This window comes from Somniosus microcephalus, chromosome 13, assembly GCF_052327205.1.
Source record: "Somniosus microcephalus isolate GS21.2 chromosome 13, FLI_Smic_1.0, whole genome shotgun sequence".
NCBI lineage: Eukaryota > Metazoa > Chordata > Chondrichthyes > Squaliformes > Somniosidae > Somniosus > Somniosus microcephalus.
The window spans coordinates 177,645,005-177,671,510 of record NC_140999.1 but is presented as its reverse complement, the minus strand read 5'-3'; the positions used below and the strand labels follow the sequence as shown (position 1 = coordinate 177,671,510).

At 44.7% G+C, this 26,506-nt stretch overlaps 1 protein-coding gene across 3 annotated transcripts in view; it reads right to left on the bottom strand.

Annotated features, from left to right (window-relative positions):
- Positions 1–26,506, bottom strand: part of LOC147108818 (translocating chain-associated membrane protein 1-like 1) — a 126,404-nt gene that overhangs the window by 47,655 nt on the left and 52,243 nt on the right. For all 3 annotated transcript variants that reach the window (XR_015080671.1, XR_015080672.1, XM_086005699.1), the window contains exons 2-3: positions 15,077–15,140; positions 1,273–1,391 (exon numbers count right to left, since the gene is read on the bottom strand). Coding sequence is in view for 1 of the 3 variants with exons in the window: in XM_086005699.1 (XP_085861825.1) it covers positions 1,273–1,391; positions 15,077–15,140 (183 nt within the window). In the remaining 2 variants the exon portion in view is untranslated. The remainder of the gene's footprint in view (positions 1–1,272; positions 1,392–15,076; positions 15,141–26,506) is intronic.

Here is a 26,506-nt window from a genome sequence, read left to right as displayed (position 1 = left end):
GCCCCTTAAATGTATCTATACTGTTCGCTTCAACCACTCCCTGTGGTAGCGAGTTTCACATTCTCACCACTCTCTGGGTAAAGAGGTTTCTTATGAATTTTCTATTTGATTTCTTGGTGACTTTTATATTGATGGCCTCTAGTTTTGCTCTTCCCCACAAGTGGAAACATTCTCTCTCTATCTACTCTTATCAAAACCTTTCATAATTTTAAAGACCTCTATTAGTTCACTCCTCATCCTCTTTTCAAGAGAAAAGAGACCCAGCCTGTTCATCCTTTCCCGATAGGTATATCCTTGCATTTCTGGGATCATCCTTGTAAATCTTCTCTGCACCCTCTCTAGTGCCTCTACATCGTTTTTATAATATGGTGACTAGAACATGCAAGAATATGCAAAATAAGTGTCTATTAAATGTGCATTCTGAGCATGCTGCTGTATGCTAGCGAGACCTGGACCACCTACAGCAGGTAGGAGAAAAGACTTTCCACACCCTCTGCTTGTACCGTATTCTAAATATCAAGTAGGAACACAGAGTGCATGTCACCAAAGTACTTGAGGAAGCTAAGTTGCCATGTCTAATAACTCTTCTCAAACATAGACACTTCCAGTGGCTTGGTCATCCATGTTGGATGGACGATAGGCATAGTCCAAGGGAGCTTTTGCATGGAGGACTTGCAGATACTTCAAGGCCGCTGGGCCAACATAGGCTCAGGTTTAAAGAGGTTTGCAAGAGGGACTTGAAAACTTTTAACGTCAATATCATAAGATACAAAGGTGTGGGGAGCCAGAGCTGAAGAGAGGTGGCTAAGAAAAAGGTAAGAGGAGAGCAGAGCAAGAAGAGCAAAGCATATCAAGCTTCAAGAGTTAATACTGCGCAGGCTTCATTATCTGGCCCGGTGATGTACACCTGCACCTTCTGTGATAAATGTCTGTCGTTCAATAATTGGACTCTTCAGCCATTCATGATGTTGCAGCATGGCAAAGTAACTGAACTGCTTTGGTGCTTACACCATCGTCTTTTGAGACTGATGGTTGCCATATTACTCACTGTTGTAAATTAAGAAAACAATAATAGCTACTGTATCAGAAGGCTGAACAGACACAGATGTATACAATTCTTAGACCTTTGAGGCTCTATAGTACTTCCTCCTTTACAAATACAGTATGTGTGACTAACACACAGACAACATTTATCCAAGTCACCTGCATTAAATTATCCCTAGGAGCTATAATCAAATATGTAGAGAGGCAGTATCTGAGCTTTGTACTTACATCCAGAATATACTCTTGTATCACAGCATGTAGAATGATAGCTATCAACATATAAAAGAATATGGTGGCCAAGTCTTTAAAGCCATACTCATAGAAGCTGATAGGATCGATTCCCTCATCTGTAAAGAAGAAAATAAAAGGTTAAGCAAATATAAATACATTTTGCAATAAACTGACATTATAAATCCAAAACTGCTGGACCCTGCTCCTGGCACAGTCACATTTGGTAGGAGCACAGGTTAGTGAGTCGAGCACGGAGTTCAGGTCGATTCAGGACATGATCAATTTTAATGACCAGAAAATCAGAAGTACTGTGAATTAGATGCACTCACCCCATACCCAATTCTCTAATCTGTGTGATGGGAGAACAGTCTCGTCATTTCAAAATTTATATTGAATTTGTTATTAGCAAGCAATCGCCCCTTCCTATCTCTGTAATCTTCTTCACCCCCCACCCTCCGAGATATCTGCGCTCCTCTAATTCTGCCCTCGAGCATCCCTGATTATAATCGCTCAACCTTTGGTGGCCGTGCCTTCTGTTGCCTCGGCCCTAAGCTCTGGAATTCCCTGCCTAAACCTCTCCGCCTCGCTACCTCTCGTTCCTCCTTTAAGACGCTCCCTAAAACCTACCTCTTTGACCAAGCTTTTGGTCACCTGCCCCAATTTATCCTTATGTAGCTCGGTGTCAAATTTTGTGTGTTAAAATACTCCTGTGCAGCGCCTTGGGACGTTTTGCTACAGTAAAGGCGCTATATAAATACAAGTTGTAGTTGTAGTATATATTAGTACGTTGTATAGTGCAGTAATATCTAATTAAGCTCATAACAGGACTCCTAAATAAGAGAACCCGAGACTGTGGTTATGGCTACATTAGTAGCAAGCTGTAACTAAAGAAAGAACTTGCATTTATATAGCTCCTTTCACAACCTAAGGAAGTCTCAAAGCTTTACAGCCAATTAAGTATTTTTTAATTGTAGTCACTGTTGTACTGTAGGAAATGCAGCAGCCAAATTGCACATAGCAAGATCCTACAAACAGCAATGTGACCATGTTGGTTGAGGAATAAATATTGATCAGGGAGAACTCCCCAGTTCTACTTCAAATAGTGCCACGGGATCGTTCACATTCACCCGAGAGGGCAGACGGGCCCCAAGTTAATGTCTCATCTGAAAGACGGTACCTCGGACAGTGCAGCACTAGATTATGTGCTCAAGTTTCTAGAGTGGGACTTGAACCCACTACCTTCTGACTAGCACACTCTGGCGAGAGTGCTACCACTGAGCCAAGGCCGACACTTGTTTAACTTAAACAATTAAAAAAAGTCTTCCTCACTGTACATCAAGGTCACCTGTTTAGAGCAGAGTACTGCAGAGGCAACAACATACTTGACATCACTACAGCCAACAAGTTGCTGACACAATATTCAATGAGATGTTCAAGAGAAGATGGAGAAGGAAGAAATGAAATAGTCAGGAAGAAAAATCCATTCTATGAGAGTCTTCTGCTGTCAAGTGTCAGCTCCGACACATTCTAAGAGCAGAACAAATTTAGATTTAAATACCCACCCAATGCTGAACTGATCCAAGATCCGGTTGATTCCTTCCAAGCTGAATCAGGCCCATAACCCAGGACTAGACTATCCACCCTCTCCCAGATAAAGCATTGAAAACCCCAACCCAACTACCTCTGCCCTGGTTAATGTAGTTCAAGATTGAGATTTGGGTTAGAAACTAGCACATTATGATCAAATAAAAGCCCACTCCTTCTCCCCACCCCACCTCCCCCACTTTAAGACTTATAGACCTTAGTGGACTTAAGTGCATGTCACTAAACTGCGCATATTGGGCCAGAAATTCGTGACCAAATGCGTGAGTACGGTCTGGGTACTCACGCATCTGGCCGTTGGAAATGCCGGCGTTCAGCATGCACAGCGCATGCGGGGAACGCCGGCATTTTCAGTCCTCGGAACGAAGGGGTTCATAGGCACAGCGCGTGCGACTGCACAGGCAGCGCTTGCGCAGTGAACTTCGTCGATTTCATTCATGGATTCAGTGAGGGTAAGTCCTTACAAGTTACACTTGGAAAAAAGCATGTGTAAAGTTGTTCCAAGGCTGCGGAGGAAGATATATTTTATCGTTGAGCTTCTGAAAGGCAATATTTTTGTTTGGGAAAGGGAGGGAAGTTATTTTAAGAAATTTTAAGTAAGTTTTAAACTTTAAATTTTTTTTTTTTTTTTTTTTTTTAAACGGGTTTTCAGAACGGTAGGTAGAAGGAGCAATTGTGGCTGTGTGAATTCAATGTGAAAATGAGTGTTCTAAAATGAGTAATGTAACATTTCCAGCACTTTTAAGAAAGAAACTTTTCATCAGTAATAAGTAATTATGTATGTATGTCCGCATATATTCCTTTACGTATATGTATGTATGTTTTATATTCCTTTACTTATGTGTATGAATGTATGTTTTTAATTATGATTTTCCAATAAGTTACTTTCTCTGAAAGTCATAATTAAATAATACATTCATACACATAAGTAAAGGAATATATACATAACACGCAAAGGAATATATACAGACATACATACTTTCAGAAGCTCCACGATAAGAAATATCTTCCTCCGCAGCCTCTGGAGCAACTGTACCCATGCTTTTTTCATGTGTAAGTTGTAAGGACTTGACCTCACTGAAAGCATGAATGAAAGCGGCGAATTTTACTGCGCACGCGTTCTGCCTCTGAACCCCTTCGTTCAGAGGACAGGAAATGCCGGTTTTCCCCGCATGCGCTGTGCATGCTGAAAACCGGCATTTCCTCCGGCCAGACGCGCAAGTACCCCGACCGTACTCGCGCATTTGGAAGGGAATTACTGGGCCAACATTTTACATATCAATAAAATGAAAAATTTAACAATTGCACGATTTGCCCCCTCGCATCTGCGACTGAGGGTCCAAGGAGGTGCATTGCGCAAGAGGTCATCGTCGTACGTATCCTCACACTGTTCCCTTTCGGGAACTGTATGAAGTGGTGGAAGGATTTATGGCCGTGATTAACGCTCATTCCGTGATCGTAACCATCTTTGAACCAGCCATTAGGGTGGTTAGTCCTATGGCGTGAGGGTTTTACGGGCTCCCACAACCCATCTGAGGGGGGGGGGGGGGGGGGCCACCCACACCCACGGACGCAAGTATCCCGCTGGATGTCCACCCAGAATTTATAGTTGGAGCTCCGACTCCACTTGCCGGGACTGTCTGGAGTGGGGTTCGAAACCCTACTCCTTCTGGCCCAGCGGCGGGGATGCTTACTGCTACGCAAAAGGCCCACTCCGCACAAAAGGTGACACCCATACGTTTCCTGCGCCTTTTCCCTCCCCGTGACTGGAGCCCTATGCTGCCACTTGAAAGACCAAGCTATCATCTGCCCTTTTTGCGGCGCCTTTGACTTCTCATTACCAATGATGAGCAGGCGCTGCGCCTCCACCTCCTTGAGGAGATTGCTGAGGTCATCATCAGTTCAATTGTGAGTTCTTTTAATGCCGTGAATTGTGCTCATTCCAGCCATTTCACGTTGCTAATCGGATTGGGCCTTTGGCATAGCGGTAGGATCCCCGCCGCTGGGCCAGATCAGGGTAGGGTTTCGAACCCCGCTCCAGACAGTCCCGGCAAGTGGAGTCGGAGCTCCGGCTCTAAATTCTGGGTTGACATCCAGTGGGATATTTGCGTCCGTGGGTGTGGGTGCCCCCCTCCTTGTATAGCTTGTGGGAGCCCGTAAAACCCTCCCGCCATAGGACTAACCGCCCTAATGGCTGGTTCAAAGATGGTTACGGTCACGGAATGAGCGTTAATCATGGCCATAAATCCTTCCACCACTTCATACAGTTCCCCAAAGGGAACAGTGTGAAGACACGTATGACGACGACATTGCTAAATAAATAAATGGAATTTAAAAAATTCTTTTAGGGCTTTTAAAAGTCTTTAAATTGCTTTAATTCTGTTTAAAACTACTTCAGATTCTTCAAAATAATGTAAACGTTTTTAAAAGTTTATAAAAGTTACCAAAAGCTTCAAAAAACTTCCAAAAACCTATTTAAACTGCTGCTTTGCATGTAAAAATGCTTAGCAGCTTGGCAGAAACATTGGGGGCGTGTCCTGTGAAACTGAGACCTCAAGGGGCGTGTCTCAGTTGCACAGCGCGCTACAGGCTTCGCGCTGGCTGCACTCCTGGGCGGCGTGACGTCAGACGCTGCCCGGGAGTCAACATTTTAAAACAGCAATTCCAGGCGTCCCTGAAGCTCAACGGCCGGCGCGTCGGGTAAGTGCAGATCGGGGGCTTACACGCGCGGCAAGCCCCCGACTTGAATTTCTGGGCCATTAAGCACTAAATAACATTCTCACTAAGAGAACCACAAGGATGGCTGAATTAGGAAATGGAAATGCAGCATGGGTGAGCTTGATGGGTAAATGTACAAAATGACTCAATTAATTATGGCAAAAAAACCTGATCTTCGAATCAATTATTTAATCATTAAACCATGGACTGTGGCACATCGGAGAATACACTTTTATGTTAACAAACAACATAGATCATCAAAAACATCTTGTACAATCAGAGAACCCATGTTCTTAGCATCAATTCTGGAAATCATCAGAAATGTTTCTTTAAATTTCAAACTGTGTTTCAAAGTTTGGAATAATAAAGTTTCTGATAATGAGCAGAATTGATTCCAAACACTAAGAAAAAAATGAAATATATAATCTTTAACAACCACTGCAAGCATAAGCAAAAAGCAAAGTATCCAATAATATAATCTATATCTAATAAGTCTTGAGCCTCTCGGGCATCTCACCTGAGGAGTCACATCAAGTATGCCTAATTTGTTAATAAAATCTTAACCAAATAGCAACAAATTAAAACTCAACAGATAGAGAACCTACCAAAAAACAAGTGGCAAACAGGTAAGCTAACTACTAACCAAGGATCAGCAGTCAGAATATGACCAGCAACAAAGCAACCGACCAGAAGGAAACCAAAGGAATCACTCAAAATATTTTATTTTAAATGTCTTTGTCCACCATATGTTCTTTTGTAAGTAACCCGAGGGTGTAGTACCAAAAATAAGATTTTTAATAACACATCTTTAAAAATTAGATCATTCACAATAAATATCATAAAACTGAACCACAGAGTTGCTTTTTCTGTATTTACAATGTCTCCAACAACATTTCCCATCAATGACCTACCCCTCGACATCTGGAGTTTTTCGACTGCTTCACACAAATAACATGTAAAAACAGCGATTAAACCACACCATATACAAATCATTCTTTTTCTCTGTCAGAAAATTGCATGGCAGCGACATTCTCCGACAAGTTTTGGTTACATATTGAAGCAGTACCTCAGGGTCGCTATACAATCATTGAAGCTTACAACACACAAAGAGGACATTCAGTCCATCATATCCACGTCGGCTCTTTGCTAGAGCAATCCAAACACTATTATGACCAGTAGCGATAATGTGAGGGTAGCTAGGAATTTCTTTAAGTATGAACCCTCAAACTCTTTCGAAGATAAGCGACAGGAAAAGCAATGCAACTTAGTGTACACAAAGGCATACACATAATGAGCAGTAATAGTAAAAATATGCTTTACATTATACATAATGATTCTGTTACTCTCACCAATCACAGCACAAGGGCCTAGCCTTTGCCACACTCAGTTCCCAGGTAACAAGACACCAACTTTGCTCCATTTCTGCTTCAACTTGGGCTATGCGTTTTGTTCCATTCCACTTCAGCTCTCACCTACTCCAGCTCCCACCCAACTGCTCCGCTCCCTGGCCTTGCATTCCCCAGTCAAATTCCCCTCTCCCTTGTTCCATTCCCCACTTGACTGACCCACTCCCTAGGCTGAATTTTGCCGGCTCTCAGAGTGCGGGTTTGGAGGTAGGTCCGCTGTCAAAATCAAAATGATTGACAGCGGGTTGGGAGCCCGCTCCAAACCCGCCTCCATGTAAGATTCCAAAGTGTCAGGTCTGCGATTTCAGAACAGACCCGACACCAAGCGGCGGGGGAGGCATTTAAGATAGTTAAATGCTTGTTAACTGCTATTTTGCCAGCCTATTTCTATTTTACCACTTTAACAAGGTTCATGTCAGGGAAGTAGTTCAGGTTCTCTATGTCTCCCCATTGCTGTGAATAGGTGACAGTTGCAAAAGTGGTATGAAAGCTACCATTTCACACCTGTTCACTTTCCAATGTCAGAAGTTTGAGCCTTCAGGATTTGGAAGGCACTTTTGAGCTGTATGCAGTTTGGAAATGTTTGGAGTAAACGCTCTAACCACTGTCACCTCCTTGGAACAAGCTCTCTCATCACTGACAGATCACTTCTGTTATTTCAACTTCAGCTGTCATCTATTCCAGCAATATCAGTATCCTTGAAAAAAATCTCCGTAGTCCTCTGAATCCCTCCACAATCAGCCCCAGCACCAACATCACCAGGCACACCAACATCCTTCTCCGCAATCACCTGATGCTGCACAGGACACAGGGCATCAGTACCTGACAACATTGCTGCCCGGGAGGCCAGGATGGCCTCAGCATGGCCAGATTTACTTCACTTGACGCTGTACACCCTGGCTGCCACATGATGCGCCAGGTTGACACCACCCCACACCAAGACCATAAAGCATCCCTACAATGTCCAAACCATTCCTTTCACACTCATCACAATTGGGGGGCTGGGGGGAAGTTATGTCTGAACATTCACTGGAACTCACTAAGACACTTCCAAAGGTGAGCCCAGATCTGTCCAATAAGGTAAAGTGTTGAAATTATAGATTTCAATGTTTGACAACACATTAACAGAAAATTTACATGAACATTGCATAATACACACAAGTGCCTACCCTTGTGTGTTATTAGTTGGTACAATTGGCAATAGGATGAGGGCGAGTGTGAGGGGTGGCTACTGAGATGGGGAAGTGATAATATAGATAGAGTGGGATGGGTGAAGGTGCAAGGTAAGTCAGTGTGAGTAAGGATGTGCAGGAGTAGGGTAGGGGAGGCAGAGTGATGGGGATGTGATGAGTGACACAGCAGGATGAGGTTGGGTGTGGATTTGCAGTAACGTTTCGTGATCTACTGAGATTAATGAAAGGTTTGCGCCACTGCAGCCTGGTCCTCCTGATGATGACATTCCCTGCTTGTGCCCTCCTGTGCAATGTGCAACCAGGCTGCGTTGGTGTCCTGGGGAAGTCTCTTCCGCCCTTGGAAGGGAAGAGAACCTCCCTGCGTGCTGTGACTCTCTCCATAAGCATATGGAGGGAGCCATGCGGGGGCCTGGGTGCAGCCGTGCACCTTTGTGCAGTGCCTGTCAGTGTTTGCAGCACCTCAATGCTGCAGAACACTAACAGCACAACTGTCAAAATGAAAGTGGCCATGGTCCCTTTAAGGAAAACGATTTATGACATGTCATCAAATGATGTCATCAGACCCGCTTCCTTTTAATTAACAAGCCCAATCAGTGGAAAATCCTTTTCACAGAGCGGCTGGAGCCGGGAGCGGGACCCGCCAACGACCTCTCCCGCCACTGATGGCGAAATCGTAGCCCCTGACTAATGTCTCGGAATATCTTGATGGTTTACTAGTAATAATGATAGGAAAATTTCCAGGGTACAAATGGTGAAATCTACATACACTTTTATTGTTAAAAGAAACTTTATTCTTAACAAGTGTTAAAATAAACCAATATAAGATGCAGCCAAGATGCTAACTACATTGAATAGATTAATAAAGCTATTAATATACACAACAACTTATTTACATAGCACCCTTAACGTAGTAAAATGTCAAACAGCGCTTCACGGAGTGTTAGAAGACAAAGAAATCTGACACCGAGCCACTTCAGGAGAAATTAGGGCAGATGACCAAAAGCTTGGTCAAAGAGGTAGGTTTTAAGGAGCATCTTAAAAGAAAGAAAGACGGAGAGGTTCAGGAAGGGAATTCCTGAGTTTAGCGCCTAAGCAGCTGAAGGCACGGCCACCAATGGTAGAACGATTAAGAATCGGGGATGCTCAAGAGGCCAGAGTTAGAGGAGCGCAGATTATCTCGGGGGGGGGGGGGGGGCGGTTGTGAAGGAGATTAGAGATAGGGAGGGGCGAGGCCATGGAGGGATTTAACAATAAAGGATGATCATTTTAAAATCAAGGCGCTGCTTAACCGGGAGCCAATGTAGGTCAGCGAGCACAGGGGTGATGGGTGAACGGGACTTGGTGAGAGTTAGGACACGGGCAGCCGAGTTTGGATGACCTCAAGTTTACGCAGGGTAGAGTGTGGGAGGCCACCGAGGAGTGTGTTGGAATAGTCAAGTCTAGAGGTAACAAAGGCATGCAGGTTTCAGCAGCAGATGAGCTGAGGCAGGGGCAGAGACGGCCAATGTTACGGAGGTGTAAATAGGCGATCTTGGTGGTGGCGCGGATGTGGTAGGAAGCTCATCTCGGGGTCAAATGTGGGATCAAGGTTGCGAACAGTGTGGTTCAGCCTCAGACAGTTGCTAGGGAGAGGGATGAGTCGGTGGCTAGGGACCGAAGTTTGAGTTGGGGACCGAAGACAATGGCTTTGGTCTTACCAATGTTTAATTGGAGAAAATTTCTGTAAATCCACTACTAGATGTTGGACAAGAAGTCTGACAATTGAGAGACCGTGAAGGGGTCGAGAGAAGTGGTGGTGAGGTAGAGCTGGGCGTCAGTGTACATGTGGAAACTGACGCAGTGTTTTCGGATGATGTCGCCGAGGGGCAACATGTAGATGAGAAATAGGAGGGGGCCAAGGATAGATTTTTGGGGACCCCAGAGGTAACTATGCAGGAGTGGGGAAGAAGCCATTGCAGGTGATTCTCTGGCTACAACTGGATAGATAAGAATGGAACCAGGCGAGTGCAGTCCCACCCAGCTGGATGACGGTGGAAAGGCGTTGGAGGAGGATGGAGTGGTCAACGGTGTCAAAGGCGGCAGACAGGTCGAGAAGGATGAGGAGGGATAGTTCACCTTTGTCACAGTCACAAAGGATGTCATTTGTGACTTTGAGGAGTGCTGTTTCGGTACTGTGGCAGGGGCAGAAACCTGATTGGAGGGATTCAAACATGGAGTTCTGGGAAAGATGGGCACAGATTTGGGAGGCGACAACACGTTCAAGGACTTGAGGAAAGGGGGGTTGGACAGGGGCGGTAGTTTGCAAGGACGGAGGGGGTCAAAGGCTTTTTTTTTTTTTTTTTTTTTTGAGGATGGGGTGATGACGGCAGATTTGAAGGAGAGGGTGACAGTACCTAAGGAGAAAGAATCGTTAACAATGTCAGCTAACATGGGAGCCAGAAAAGGAAGTTGGGTGTTCAGCAGTTTAGTGGGAATAGGGTTGCGGGAACAGGAAGTGAGTCTCCTGGACAAGGAGGTCATGAGGGGAGATCGGAGAGACACTGGAGAAAGATGTGAATTTAGGGCTAGGGCAGGGGGGAACCTTGGAGGAAATATGACCTGGTGGGCTAGGGGAAGGAAAGGAAGTGGCAGAGGCAGCTCTCAATCTTAGAGACAAAGAAATCCATGAGCTCCTCACACTTGTTTTTGGAGGCGAGGGTGGAGGAGTTTAAGACGACGGTTAGCAGTAGAGAATTGAAGCCGGGGTTTATCTTTGCATTCCAGAATGATCCTGAAATAATGGGCAGTTTTGGCAGACGAGAGCAGGACCCGATAATGCTTTATGTGGTCCAGCCAGATCTGGCGATGAATGGCTAAACCAGTTGTCCGCCATATCCATTCAACTCTGTGTCCCTTGGACTTAAGGGAGTGAAGTGGAGAGCTGTACCAGGGAGTATGACCAGGGTGAGGGAGAGAGTAATGGTTTCAATAGGGACTAGGGCATCAAAGGTGGTGGTGAGGGTGTGGTTAGCAGATCGGTAGCTGCAGAAATGTCCCGGTGAATGGAGGGCCAAAGGATCGATAGTTGGAATTTCACAAGTGCAGTTGTGAGAGAGTATGGAGAGTTTTTTTTCCAGCAGCGGACACAAAGAAGTAGAGTTGGGGCGTTGGGGGGCGGCGGCGGAGAGCGATACAAGGAAGTGGAGAGAGATGGCCTTATCTGCGATTGCCACGATGGGGGTAGCGAGGCCACGAGAGATGGCGAGATCGAGGGAGTGGCCGTGAATATGGGTTGGGAGCTTACATTAAGGGAGGATAGGAGGGCAGTGAACTCAGAGGAGAAAGAGCATGATGAATTGAGATGGAGGTTGAAATCAGAGGATGAGCAGTCACTCGGTGCAGAGGCTGAGGGAGGAAAGCTGTGAAGATAATTCAGTGATAACATTTTTATGGTACTTGGGTGGGCGGTAGAAAATGAGAATTTTAAATGAGAAGCGAGAGGTGGAACAAGGCGAGATGTTCAAAAGAGGAGAACGTGCCGGAATAGAGGGACAGACCAAAGTGTGATTTGGTGATGAGAGCCACACCGCCACCATGGCGGTCTGGGCGGGGCAAGTGGTGGAAGGTATAGTCAGGTGGGGTGGCTTCATTTAGGGGTAAAGTGTCATCACCCCTCAGCCAAATTTCCGTCAGGGCCATGATGTCATCCACGATAAGTTCATGGGTGGCAAGGGCCTTGTCTGGAGGGAGATGCAGAGGGTCGGTGATGGCTGATCCACTGCCAGCGTCCACAGGGTCAGCACTGGGAGGGAGGGGGGGGGGGGGGGGGGGGAAAGTTGGATAGGGAGGAAATAGTCAAGATTAGCCCCCAGCAGGCGCACTAGGCAGGAAGGTCGACGAGAGAGTAGGATGGGACATCTGGGGTTGCTGCTCGCGAGGATGCAGCAACAAGTGCCTCGATGGGCCCTTGCTCGCGAGGATGCAGCAACGAGTACCTCGATGGGCCCTTCGGAGGATACCAAGAGAGGCACAGAGAGAAGCTGTAGGCTTATCCAAGAGGGAGTCAAGCCTGGGATGGCAGCAGGAGAGTAAGAAGGTCGAAGAGTAATGAATGAAGGGTTGGGGTAGGGATTTGGGAGGGCAGAGTACCCGAGAAAGGAGAGATGAAAGGAGGCATGACAACAGGAAAGGGGGGTCAGGGAGGAAGAGAGAGAGAAAAGAAAAAAGGGGAGGAAAAAGTGGAAATAGAAGTGATCGGCTTGGGTCCAGAGCGGCAGCGAAAATGCGTACGCGAATGGACTGAGGGAAAAACTCAAGTTACATAGGCCTGGTTATGTACCAATTTTTGGGATACATATTTCTTGATAGTAACAGGGGATAGGTTGGAGACAATAGTAGGGAGTCCAGAGTTAAAGTCAGAGGTCTCATGGAGGGAAAAAGTGGATGTAGGTAAGATGGAGTCGGCATGGAGCATCAACTAACAGTTGTCCAAGTTTGGAGACAGGTGTACCGGGCGAGTGAAATACAGAAGCTATTTGAAGGGTAGAGAATTGGAGGATGGAGGTTATTGCCGTAGAAAATGAGAATCGGTTGCGGTGCAGAAAGATGATGGCGAAGTTGGAGGTCACCCTAGATCAGAACTGGCGGAGAAATGTAAAACCACAAGCCAGCAGCCAACAAAGCTGAAAAACCAGTTGAACGAGTCGCCCAGTTCAGCGGAGAACAGTGGGGGATGATGACCAAATGACTACTTCAAAATTTTTTATTAACAAAATCAGAGACACAGCAGATGTCTTAGTGTAATCCAGTGCAGAAGCGTTGTCTTGATGTCCAGAGAAGTGCAGGAATTCAGAAACAAAATTTAAGAGAATTCAGCAGCTCAGTGAGAGAAGCAGAGAGGTGGGGGATGGGTAATGGCGGTTTAAAATAGCGGTTAACTTGTAGTTAACTTTTACTTAGGGCTAAAATGCACCAACTAATGGAGCCTGGGGAACTTGAACAATGGAAGAGAGGAGATTTGGGAGAGAAAGGGCAAAGGATGGCAGCAGATTCCCATGGATAGAGCTGTAGCAATAAAGAGCTCCTTATGGAACTGCCAGCCTAGCAGCATCCATCTTGAAAATCTTGTTGAAAATATTAAAAGTCTTGCAGAAAGTATATGACAGCGATGCTAGAAGTAACATTTCTCTGTTGTAACATTTCTCAGTGACACTTGGACCAATTTATTCTACCACATCTAATTAGGTCATTCTTTCCACGATCGACTCCCAGCCCAGGTCATGCCAGCTTTGATTTCCACTTCCCCAACAGCTGCAGCAGGCCACATAGAAATAAGTTAAAGCAGCTTAAAAGAATTGAACAGTCTAGGTGCAAATGTCAGAAAGTTGACTTTTTTTTAAATGTACAATTAGAGTAATTTATACTTTGCAAGTCCTACACTTGGCTCTCTTTCTTACAGATGCAAAACGTGCTGTTTATTTTGGCTCACACCCTCAAAGAACAGTGGTTTCCAAACTTTCGCAAGCTTATTAACTGACCTGTCAGTCAGTCAGTCAATCAAATAAACGCAGTTCTCTGCTGCAACCTGGCCTGGGAGTGAATGCAACATTCATTTCATGAACACAGAGCAATTACACCTTCTAGCTTTAAAAAGGAATACAAATCTACATTCTATTTACATAGTTATAGTTATAGTGTTCCTGTCCTGTACATTCTTACTGTGAGCATAGCCATGGGAGAGTCATATAATAAAATGCTCAGTAAAACCTAAACGGTTAAACATAAGTTGTGAAATCCCAAAACTTGCTCCAAACTTTTCAATAATTACACCACACTTTGCAAAACCACACAGTAAAAATAATTTTTGTTGGGCAAACTGCACATAAATACCCCTTGAGGGAGGGGCAACCCAGAGTGAGATCAAAGGATACACATAAGAAACATAGAAGATAGGAGCAGGAGTAGGCCATTCGGCCCTTCGAGCCTGCTCCGCCATTCAACAAGATCATGGCTGATCATCCAAACCCTAGCACCCGATCCCTACACCGACAGCCATCCCACCCAAACACTATCCCCGTAACCCCACGTATTTAATCCCCCCCTAACACTAAGGGTCAATTTTTATCATGGCCAATCAACCTAACCCGCGCATCAGCACAGGCTGATTCTCAGGAGAAACAATTCCAAAACACACAAAGTCACATCAATAACTAAAAAAGGACCAAAAATAACTGGCAAGAGGTATTCAATTAAAACATAGAAGATAGGAGCAGGAGTAGGCCATTCGGCCCCTCGAGCCTGCTCCGCCATTTAATGAGATCATGGCTGATCATCCAAAAATCCTAGAAAATAAAGGAAAACCGCAGTTAACCATTCCAGCCTAGCAACTGAAGGTCAAGTCCCAAGCCCGACACAGAGATCTGCCTCTGGGGAAAATAATTGTTGCAGGCATGGCAGCACAGTGGAGACAACTGTATGAATAAGATTTATAATTTTAGTGTGAATTATTTGACGTTTTAATGTATGATTATAATGTCATAATGAGTACAAGCATGAACTGTGTTAAGCTCACAAATCAAGATGAGGGCTCAAAATGAAAATCTTTGAATGATTTGATTAGCTGCTTTTCTAGTGCTTAATGGTTGCAGTTTCACGTTGATTGGTTAGAGGATTCCTTCCAATCAACATAATTAATTTTATAGTTGCTGCTGATTACTTGGTCTTTTATTGGGATATTTGAGCCTTTGACTAGTTTTGAGATGCAGCACACTATGAAGGCAAAATTCAATATGCATGTGGATTTGTTTCTAAGATTTACTGACTCCTCAGAGAGCTCCGACATATTTTGTTTTTCCACACTCACGTTAAGCCAATCAGGATAAATATCCAACAACTTTCTCTTACCTATATTGGTGTATGTAACATTGTTCTGTACGGTGATGAACATGATGGCAAACTTGGCTGTGACCTGCAGACAAAAGAAAAAAGTTTAGACTCCACCCATTTTACATGCATTTGAATCAAACAGAAACATATAATTGGAAATGCAACTTAAGGACTGTATAACAAAATATTTTTCTTGTGTCAATTTCCATTTTGTGTCCCAAAACATGTTTTTTTTTACTGTAGTAAAGAAATCTATAGGGCTAGAAATCCGGTGCATCTGCGCAACTCGTTAGCGCCCGGGGCGCAAAGCCGCTAACGACTCCCACTAAATTCAGCGGTAACTGGTAGTGCCCTGCTCTGGTGATGACGACGCCATCACTGTGCGCAGCGCCCCGCCTGCAAAATTGGCCCGCGCCCCCTGAATCTGCACTGGGCGATGACCGCAACCGATTCCGGGCCGGGAATGGAGCGTCGGGAGGATCGCGGGGCGGTAAGTAAAGGGGAGGTGGCAGGTGGGGAATTTAAAAAAAAAAAAATTTTTTTTTCTCTAATATAAATCGGCCGACTTACTTGTTGCGGCCCGTTGACTCTTTGAACACAGGTCCGTGCCGCGATCTGGCAGCCCGGCACGGCACCCCGCTGGTCCAGGTAGGGCCCCGCAGAGTTGTGGGCTTGGGCCCTTCCCTTTAAATGAGGGGAAGAGCCCTTCCACACAGTAGCGCTACGTGGCCCAGTGCGTAGTGCTGTAGGACACACCGCCCAGATATTCAGGGTTAGCGCTCTAAAAGGAGGAAGTGGCGCGCTTGAATTAGCGCTCCACCTCCCTCTTGGGGTGCTAAAACTGAAGTTACCGATCGCTGGCTCTATTTTTCAGCAGGCACAATGAAATTTCCCCACACAGATTTATGCTCCATCATGTGGGTGTCCTCCACATCATATTTGCCGACATTTTCCTCTTCATAAGTGTGCACTGGAAAGGGCCACTACAAATGACTCAGTGAGCAACAAAGTCAAAAAATGTTGGGGAAAGGAGCAGAGAATAAAGAGTGTTAGATCCGTGTGTTAATGGAGACACGGAATGCAGGAGTTGATTTAACAAGTGTTTACTGAACAAAGTCTGGAGGTGAACTAACAACACAAGACGCTACACAGGCTTATATACCCGAGTGGTCACTACTGGTACTACAGTATACAGGGGCTTCAAAAACATAGTTCCTCTTAAAAAGGTACATACACTACAATTCCTCCCCTTTTAGATAAATAGTACATAACATTTTAAGTAATCATTAAATAACATTTTTACAAGAACAATAATATACACATTTGCTGAAGTTAATCAATTACAAATTCAGTCTCTCTGGAGGCTTCCTGACTCAGTCCGGATAACGCCTCGGTGGTGTAGTAGGTTCTTTTGGCAAGGTCGATTCGGCTTCAATGCCAGTGTCGGGTTCATCTGGTTCCAGTATCACCGGATCGGAGGGAGATACTATGGGTATCTCTGCTTCATCACTAGGCGTATATAGAGTTGTGGTGTAGGTTGTCCTTTTTCGGATGATTCTATGATCTGGTCAGCATGGCGCCTTATTATGCTTTCTCCAATGTCCACGGTATACATCAGCGGTCCTAGTCGTGTGCAAATAGTTCCAGGCTGCCATTTCTCGGTACGGTAGTCCCGGGCCAAAACTTGTTGACCTATCTGGAAGGTTCTAGTTGGCCTTTCATTCATGCCTTGAAATTGCCGGTTCTCTACGTCCCTTCTGACGTTTGGCTTGACCAAATCCAGCCGGCATCTTAGTCTTCTATTGAAAAACATCATGGCGGGGGTTTGGTTTGTAACCACGTGTTGCATTCCTGTACGCAAACAAGAAGTTATCTACCTTATGTTGCAGATTTATGTCTTCATTACCCATGGCCTTTATGACCTTCTTGAAGGTCTGGACAAACCTTTCAGCCAATCCATTGGTGGCGGGATGGTATGGGGCGGACGTGTAGTGCTTAACCCCATTGTTTTTTTAAGAACTTCCTGAATTCTTCGGATACAAATTGCGGTCCATTATCAGAACAGATCTGTTCAGGCAGCCCATTCCTGGCAAATATGGTCCTTAATACTGTGATGGTTTTTTCCGTGGTGGTGGAGGACATCTTTATTACCTCCGGCCACTTGGAGTGTGCATCCACCGCGATTAAGAACATTGAGTCCATAAATGGACCAGCAAAGTCGATATGTACCCTTTGCCATGGAGATGAGGGCCACTCCCATGGATGTAGAGGGGCTTGTGGTGGGGCGTTTTGGACCTTCTGGCATCCTAGACAGCTCTTGGTCATTTCTTCGATGTCTCCATCGATACCTGGCCACCACACAAACGCTCTGGCTAAGTTCTTCATTTTCACTCCACCCAGATGCCCCTCGTGAAGCTCCTTTAGCACTTTATCCTGGAGTTTGGGTGGAATCACCACTCTGGATCCACACATCAAGGTTCCTCGGCATACTGACAGCTGTTCTCTTTGCGAGAATGCTGGCAACAGTGGTTCACCAGGTGCTGGCCATCCCTTCACCGTTAAATCATAGACTCGTGAGAGAGTCGGGTCATTTCGCGTTTCCTTTTCAAATGGTAGAATTTGTCACCGGTAGACATTCCACTATGGTCGAGTGGAACATCTCCACTGGGTCCACTGTAGGTGCCTCTTCCACCGTTGGCAACGGTAGGTGCGATAACCCGTCAGCATTCCCATGCTGTTTTGTTCCTTTGTATTCTATGTCATATTGGTGTGCCCCTAGGAAAAGGGACCACCTCTGTAGCCTTTGCACTGTCATAATGGGAACGTCCTTTTTAGGGTTGAATATGGAGACGAGGGGTTGATGGTCAGTCAACAAGGTAAATTTTTGTCTGTGTAGGTAATGGTTGAATTTCTTCACCCCCCACACCAGGCTGAGTGCCTCCCTGTCGATCTGGGCATAGTTACGCTCAGCTGAGTTCAATGAGCGTGACGCAAAAGCTATCGGCCGCTCCGAGCCATCAGGGAATCTATGCGATAATACCGCTCCCACGCCGTAAGGGGATGCATCGCACGCCAGTCTGATTGGCAGTGATGGGTTGTAATGAGCCAACACGTCCCTGGACGTGATCAAGCCTTTGCATTTATGGAAGGCACGTTTACAGTCTTTGCTCCATTTCCAAACTACTCCCGTTTGTAGCAGTGCGTTAAGCGGGTGCAGAACCGTCGACAAGTTTGGTAAAAATTTATGATAGTAATTTACTAATCCCAGGAACGACCTTAATTGAGAGACATTTTCAGGCGCTGGGGCCTTTACGACCGCTTCAATTTTTTCAGGTGACTTATGCAACCCTTCTTCATTAATGACATGGTCACAACATGATATTTGTTTCTGGAAAAATTCGCACTTGGGGCGATTTGCTCGTAGGCCCCGTTCTCTCAGCCTAGTGAGCACCTGCTCCAAGTTGGCAAGGTGCTCGTTGTCGTTTTCTCCTGTTACAAGGATGTCGTCTAGGTAGCATTGAGTCCCCGGAATCCCTTGCAGGACTTGCTCCATAGCTCTTTGCCAGATAGCCGGAGCTGATGCCACTCCGAAAACCAGTCGATTGTACTGGTACAGGCCTTTGTGTGTGTTTATCATGAGATACTTTTTAGAGGCCTCCTCAACCTCCATCTGTAGATATGCCTGTGCTAAGTCAATTTTGGTGAAACATTTCCCTCCGGATAGTGAGGCGAAAATATCTTCTATGGATACCGTACCGTGTGAAGAACCGGGTTTACAATCACCTTGAAGTCCCCACAGATGCGAACTTTTCTCTGTTCTTCAGATTTATCATTATTCAACGTTTTCTTCATGACCGGGACGATGGGTGTTGCCCACTCGCTCCAACCTACCTTGGATAACACGCCTGCTTTTTCCAAATTCTCCAGCTCTGCCTAGACGGCTGGACGAATTGCGTATGGCACCAGCCTTGCCTTAAAAAACTTGGGAATTGCCGCATCTTCCACTTTTATTGAGGCGGTGGCGCCTTTCAGGGTTCCTAGTTCCTGTTGAAACACTTCTTTGGCGTTAGCCAAGATTTCTTTTAATCGTCCAGGTATGACGTCATCATCGTTTTTTTTCTTACTGGTCACCGTCAGTGCCTGAATAGAGTGCCAGTCTAAACGTATCTTTCTGATCCATTCACGTCCCAACAGCGGTGGACCACCATCTTGCAGAACGTATAAATACAACTTCTGTATTTCCTTGCCGTTGTATACAACAGGCACCCTTATTTTCCCTCTGGGGTATACTTTCTGCCCCGTATATGTCTTCAAGATAATGGATGCGTCTTTCAAAGGTATATGCGGAAATAGCCGCTCGTAATTCCGTCGACTCATGACGGTCAGAGCTGATCCTGTATCTAGCTCCATTTTGACTGGGGACCCCGCTATCGTGAGGGTAACCCAAATGGTCTGGTAATCTTCTTTGGCAATTACATTATGTAATTTGAGACAGCTTAGTCTCTTGTTTCCGGAGTCACTATCGCTCTTCTGGTCTTCGGAGCTATTGTCCGTCATCATTTGTACCTTTCTGTACTTTTCCTTATTGACCTTTTTACTGTCAGCGGATTTCTTTCCAGATCTGCATACACGTGCAATGTGTCCCATCTTTCCGCATTGCCTGCATGCTTTGTCCTTGAACCAGCAGTCCTTCTGGTCATGGGTGGATCTGCCGCAGCGATAACATCTCTCGAAACCCCGTGTCATTTCATGGGTGCCGAAGTCCTGTGGCTTTTGCTGTATCTCTGCAGCTCCTCTTGCTGCTGCTTCATATGATACAGCCACACTGAAAGCCTTGTCCAGTGTCAAATCTTCTCAAAGTAGTTTTTCTGTGTTCCTTCGCTTAGGAGACCGCAGACGAATTTGTCTCGTAGAGAATCTGCCAGTCCTGCCCCGAATTGGCAGTGCTTTGACAGCTTTCGTAATTCGGTGAGGTAATCAGCGTTACTTTCATTCTTGTGCTGATTCCTCCTGAAGAATTTGAATCGTTCCGCTATCAGCAGCGGTGTTGGGTTTAAGTGCTTCTGTAAGGTATCAACAATCTCATTAAAATTCTTGATCACTCCAGCCAAACCGATGGACAAGTTTCGTAACAGCCCGTATGTCCTTGCGCCCATCAGATTTAGAAGTACCGATGCCTTTTTTATCATCCGCTACTTCATTCACCTTGCAATATACCTCCACTCTTTCCACATATGTGGTCCAATCTTCTATATCACTATCAAAAGCAGTAATATTACCAGTCTTCGGCATCTTGAAAATCTAAAATGGCGCTTCCCGCGCTGTTCTTTCTTCCCCGCCGAGTTAAGATGGCGCCTCCCGCGCTTTCCCGCCGCTGCTGCCAACGCTGTTCTCCACGGTTCCCGTTGCGACCTGCAGCTTTTCGCGGTATTTCTATTTTTTTTTAAATATATATATTGCTTCAATAGTTTCTCCGTTACTTGGAGAACCGTTCCCGTCGTGGAGCGGACCCTCTGGGACTTTCCCCTCCCTCTGCTCGGTCCGAACGCCGACCTGCTTTGCAGTACCGGCCGCACCGAGTGCTCCACCCTCTCTCTCTCTCTTTGCTTCTGCTTCCCGACTCGCTGCCCGGCCCCGTTGCAGAGCCACCCGATCGAGCTCTAGCCCGCCGCAGCCCAGGAAGGATCAGTGTACTACCTGCCACCAGCCCGTTTAGCTGGTGAAACCACAGTTTTTTTTTCTTGCTTCTGGCTTCGACCTTCGTCTGAGGAATTGATCCCCTTGAGGTGCTGCCGAATTGCAGGTAAGTTCGTTTCTAACTCGTCGCCACTGTTAGATCTATGTGTTAATGGAGACACGGAATGCAGGAGTTGATTTAACAAGTGTTTACTGAACAAAGTCTGGAGGTGAACTAACTACACAAGACGCTACACAGGCTTATATACCCGAGTGGTCACTACTGGTACTACAGTATACAGGGGCTTCAAAAACATAGTTCCTCTTAAAAAGGTACATACACTACAATTAGGACACCAAAAATGAGGTAAATTCAAGGAACATTTGGTTATGGCTGTCTCTGGAGATGGTTATGAACTGCAAGAAGGTGGCAGTAACTGTAATCCCGTACAAATGTCTACAACACACAGGCTCCAGACTCGGGAGGGGTGTTGGTGAAGAACAGTGATTTAAGAAAAGTATAAAGAATTTTTCTATATTTAGCAGATTTCCCCTTGTAGTTGCAAAGTTATTTGATTCGGTTTCTCCACATTTGATTTTACTGTACTGTTTTAGGATTAGTGGTTGAGATTTTTTCAAATCTTACATTTGAAAGGGTTAAAAGCAAATCCTTTCAGTGTTTAAAATGAAGGGCAAACAAATTACTTCAGACAAAGGAAAAAGAGAGGGGTCATGTGCAAGATCACTAAGAGCCGAGAAGAAACCAGGTGGCAATAAACCAGCCCAGCCCAAGGACATTATACAATGGAGCCTTACAAGAACAGGATAAGACACAGCCACCAAGCTACACACAGCTAATGCTGAAGTGTGAGAAAGATTTAATAAAGCTGTCAGCTAAACTTAAAGTAGTAACATAAAGAAACAAAATGGCTTGCGTAGATTATTAAAGAAGCCTCAGCCTAGCAAATATGGTCTGGCAGCCTGTAGAACCAGACGTCATAATCCAGGTGGCAGAGATAAGAAACAGAACAGAAAGAATGGGCTCAGTTACAAACGAGTTGTTGATACTGTAACCTATGACCTGCAGCCCAGTATTGCAGACCAAGAAGGGTCACGAGGGCCTAACCGCCAGAATCATTGCAGGGGAGGATTAATTAGCTATTGTATTGAAGGGGTTAAATTGAACCCTCTCAGAATTCAGACAGCCGAGGTGACCACTACTTAAGTGATGCCAGCAAAATTAAAATCAGAACAAAGGAGTGGGGTCATGTGAAAGTGACTAAAAGAAACCAGGTTGAGATAAGAAATATCACAATAAAAATTGACTTACGTAAAAAGGCAAAACTAAACAAAGAACAGTGCGAGAAGCTTCAAAAAACCAAGATAAGACACAGTTGTGGGACCAGACAGAATATGTGCGTTTTGCTAAGCGATAAGGAATATGCTGCTTTAGCTAAAAATTGTAGACACAGCAGAATATAGGGGTCATGGGAATTTGACCTGTGACCAAAGGCATAGTAAGGTGTAACTAACCTTTACTAATACTGAAAAGAATCCATGTGATCAGGTGATTATTGTAATACAATGTGATTGGATGAAAATAGAATAAAAAGCTGTACCAACCAAGAGAGAACGAGAAGGTGCTCGCACAGACCGCGGGGTCTGAGACTCTTCTCCCAGAGCTCTGATAATAAACTGCATCTTTTTACTTTTACACGGTTTAGATGTGAATTTATTTTTCACCACAACACATTCCTTTGTTTACAGCAGAATTTTCCCATTTTCTTCTTTGTTACATTATTAGTATTGTATTGTATCATAATGTTCCAGCCTGATCAGGAATTGAGGAATGAACACAAGCTGTATATTTACCTCCAATGCTCAAATTACATATTGAAATTGCTTTCAGTTTACTGGTACCACTCAAAAAAAACCTGTTTGCATTTATTTTTGCAAAAGGCAAAGGCCGAGAGACAGTAAATTCCAGGTATTTAAGAGTATTATTTTTAAACTAAAAAGGTGCAAGTTATTTAGAAAGGGCTTGTACCATGACGAGACCAATGAATTGCAGTAAGTGCAATATGTATACATTTTCAAGCATAATGTACACACTTGCACGAATAGTTGAGCAGTAGATTGATAAACTTGAGAGCATCTCGATGCAATACACAGTACACATTAGACTGGCTGGGAAGAAATTTGTAGAACATACTTTTTGCTTCATGGATGCATCTGGATAGGAAAGTGTGGAAGGGAAGGCCTGGGTGAAAATGACAGGAAGAAGAAAGGGAGCTAGAAGGTGTGGTCAGGAGGTAGACAGTCATGGTGGGAGCCTACCAGAGCTCAGCCTAGCCAACTCTTCAGTCTAGAACGGGAGGGGAATCAGTCTCTGGAAAGAAAGCGGGTAGACACTATGTGACCACATGGAACATGGTACTATTTGGGAGAAAGTTTTAATAGTGCAAGACTCAATAATCAGAGGGGGTGAGACTGTTAGCTGTGTCATGACTTACAGTGCAGAGCATGTTGCCTCTCTGGTGCCAGGATAGAGGTCACTCTTTCAAAGAGCCGGCACAGGCACAAACGGGCCAAATGGCCTCCTTCTGTGCTGTATCATTCATTCTATGACACTAAGGAATGTGTAGGTAGACACTTGGGAGTGTTAGGTGAGCAGTCAGTGGTCATGGTCAATGTTAGAACTAACAACATTGGTAGGACAGGAAGGAGTCTTACACAGGAAATACAAGGAGCTAGGAAGAAAGATAAAAAGCAAGGATCAAAGTCAGCATTCTCAAGAATACTATGTGCTAGACACTAAGCCAGACATGCAGAGGAAGATTGGAAAGCTGAACATGTGGTTAGAAGAGTGGAGTAGGAGGCAGGATTTCAAATCTGGGAGTATTGGAACCAGTTTTGAAACAAGTGGTGGCTGTGAAGTAGAGATAGACTCCATCGCAACCAATTGGCAGCGACATCCTGCACCAAGGATAGTGTGAGATAGGGTGTGATTTTAAACTAGTAAGCTTGGGGGGTGGGGGGTGGGGGGGGGGGGGGGGGGGGGGGAGAAAGAGTATCGTATGACAAAGGGGTTTGGATGGAGCCACTGATCTTAAAATGGTTAAGAATAAGTATAGTGACGATGCAATGCAATCTAAAATCATAAACTCAAGATGGGGTGGGTATGGAGAGATACAAACCATCCCGACTTGGACATATATCATGGTTCCTTCATCGTTGTTGGGTTAAAATCCTGGAACTCCCGACCTGACAGCATTGTGGGAGCACCTTCACCTCACGGATTGTAGTGGTTCAAGAAGGCAGCGACCACTGTTCCCTCTAAGCTGCATGACAGCACGCGCGCACTCATCCCCAAGCTCCCACGCAGTTCAGTTGAAATGCCGCGCAAAGAACTGGACAGTAGCTGGAGCGGGGGAGGGATCCAATACACAGTGGCCCCGGGAATCCAGAGAGAATCATTTGCGAGTCTTGCGACCTCAGAGCGGTGATCGAGGATCAAAAGGGGAGAGAGAAGGAATCAGAGGGGGGAGAGAGAGAGAGAGAGAGAGAGACACCGGGGGGGGGGGGGGGGGGCGGGGGGGGAAGAGAGAGAGAGAGAGAGAGAAAAAGAGACACACTGGGGAGAGAGAAAGACTGGGGGAGAGAAAGAGAGAGAGAGAGAGAGAGAGAGAGAGATACTGGGAGGGAGAGGGAGGGGGAGAGGGAGAGGGAGACTGGGAGGGAGAGAGAGAGAGAGAGAGACTGGGAGGGAGAGGGAGACTGGGAGGGAGAGAGAGAGAGAGAGAGAGAGTGAGAGTCTGCAACCATGCTGTTGAGGAGGGGGAAGGATGTGTAGGAGTTACATATTTAAAAAAAAGTAGCATCAAGACGTTTAGGAAGAGAACCAAAAAAAAAAGGGGAAAAACACAAACCTTTTTATTTTGTCTGTCGTTCTATAGCCCTAACAAGTCCCAGGAATAATGTAAATATAGATTTCCTCAAACATTTAGTGGAGTGTTAATAGAAACACGACTTATGTAATGATGTATAAAAATTGCAGGAAGCTACTTTAGAAGAAACTAGTATTTGTTTATTGAGAAAAACACAGAAAATACTTCGATTAAACTGATTTTGTACAATTTCGATTTGGTATAAATGTTTGAAATAGGAGATTAAAAATTGAAAGTGCAATGAAGTTTGTTTTCCGCTATTTAATTGCAAAATACCTAAAATAATTCAATACTTTGTGATAAGAGCAGGGTTTAATATTGTGGAGAATGTTTGAGAGAAAAACATTAGAAGCAAAATTCGTAAATTAATATCTACGTCAACATATTAGTAAATATTTCCAAGTCAGTCTGATTGGTTCTCCTGTCCAGGAAGAAAGGTGAATGTTTATTTCAGTTAAATCATAGCTTTTCCTGCTTTTGGTTTTTAATTCGGTGACGCAAATTGTGTGGGTGTTTTTCTGCACTTGTGAAGAAGTGCTGCATTTCTGACATGTTACATGGGGGGTGTGCTGGTTCAAGAAGACCATGTTTATTAATGGAAGTGATTGAAGTTGGAAATAAAGATACCCGTTTTTGTTCAATTCTTTTTAATACTAAAGTGAACTAAAGAACTACAGCACTTTATATTTGTTGGTTGTCTGGTTGCAATGTGATTAATATTCTAATCACTTGTGTGGACATATAGCACGTTAGCGCCATAGAAAAGCCGCTGCTCCTGCAGCCATTGCTACAGTGACGTGAGGGATGGGCTAATACAACAACTAGTACAGTATTTATATAGCGCCTTTAATGTAGTAAAACGTCCCAAGGCGCTGCACAGGAGTATTTTAAGACAAAAAAATGACACCGATCCACATAAGGAGAAATTAGGGCAGATGACCAAAAGCTTGATCAAAGAGGTAGGTTTTAAGGAGCGTCTTAAAGGAGGAACGAGATGTAGTGAGGCGGAGAGGTTTAGGCAGGGAATTCCAGAGCTTAGGGCCTAGGCAACAGAAGGCACAGCCACCAAAGGTTGAGCGATATTGGCAGCGATCCACTAACACCTTCTCAAAAGCAACTAGGGATGGGCAATAAATGCCCGCCTTGCCTGTGACGCTTGCATCCCAAGAACGAATTCTTCTAATGTTCAACTGAGCCAAAGACAAACAACACATTAAAGGATGTCCCAAACAGCTTTTACTGAATATATGCTTCTCCAGAAATTGTTTCCTTCCACAAATTGACTAAATCTTTTTATCTTTTAAGTCAAATTCAGATTCTGAATGTTCGGCATTTTTTCTTTGTTTCGGGGCAAGAGTATCTGTCTTCCTTTCTTCCTTGGCCACAAACTCCCACAGGTAAGGGATTTGCTAACAGCACTAGCTTAAAAACCTGCTGTAGACACACTACAGGGAGTATGTACAAAATATCTACTCTATTTAACAAGAGCAATTTTTTTTTTTTTACGACAAAAAAACTTTATAGTTTTGCTGACAGTATTTCAGCTGTTAGCAGCCCTTGGATGAAAGGCTGCTGCAGACTAAACAGAAATCAGTTCACTACGATGGGGAAATTATTTGGTACAGGAACAAGGTTACACTTTACTTCAAAAATTGTTTGGAGTTTTAATGTGGGGTTGATTAAAAAGCAATCTTATAAATGGTTCAGATGACATCATAAACAGCTAGGGTGAATCTCCTTTGAACCCGAGAATCACTCTCATGCAAACTATTCCCAAAAATTTTACACGTTGTGGTATTCTGAGAATTCTATTTTTTTTTTAATG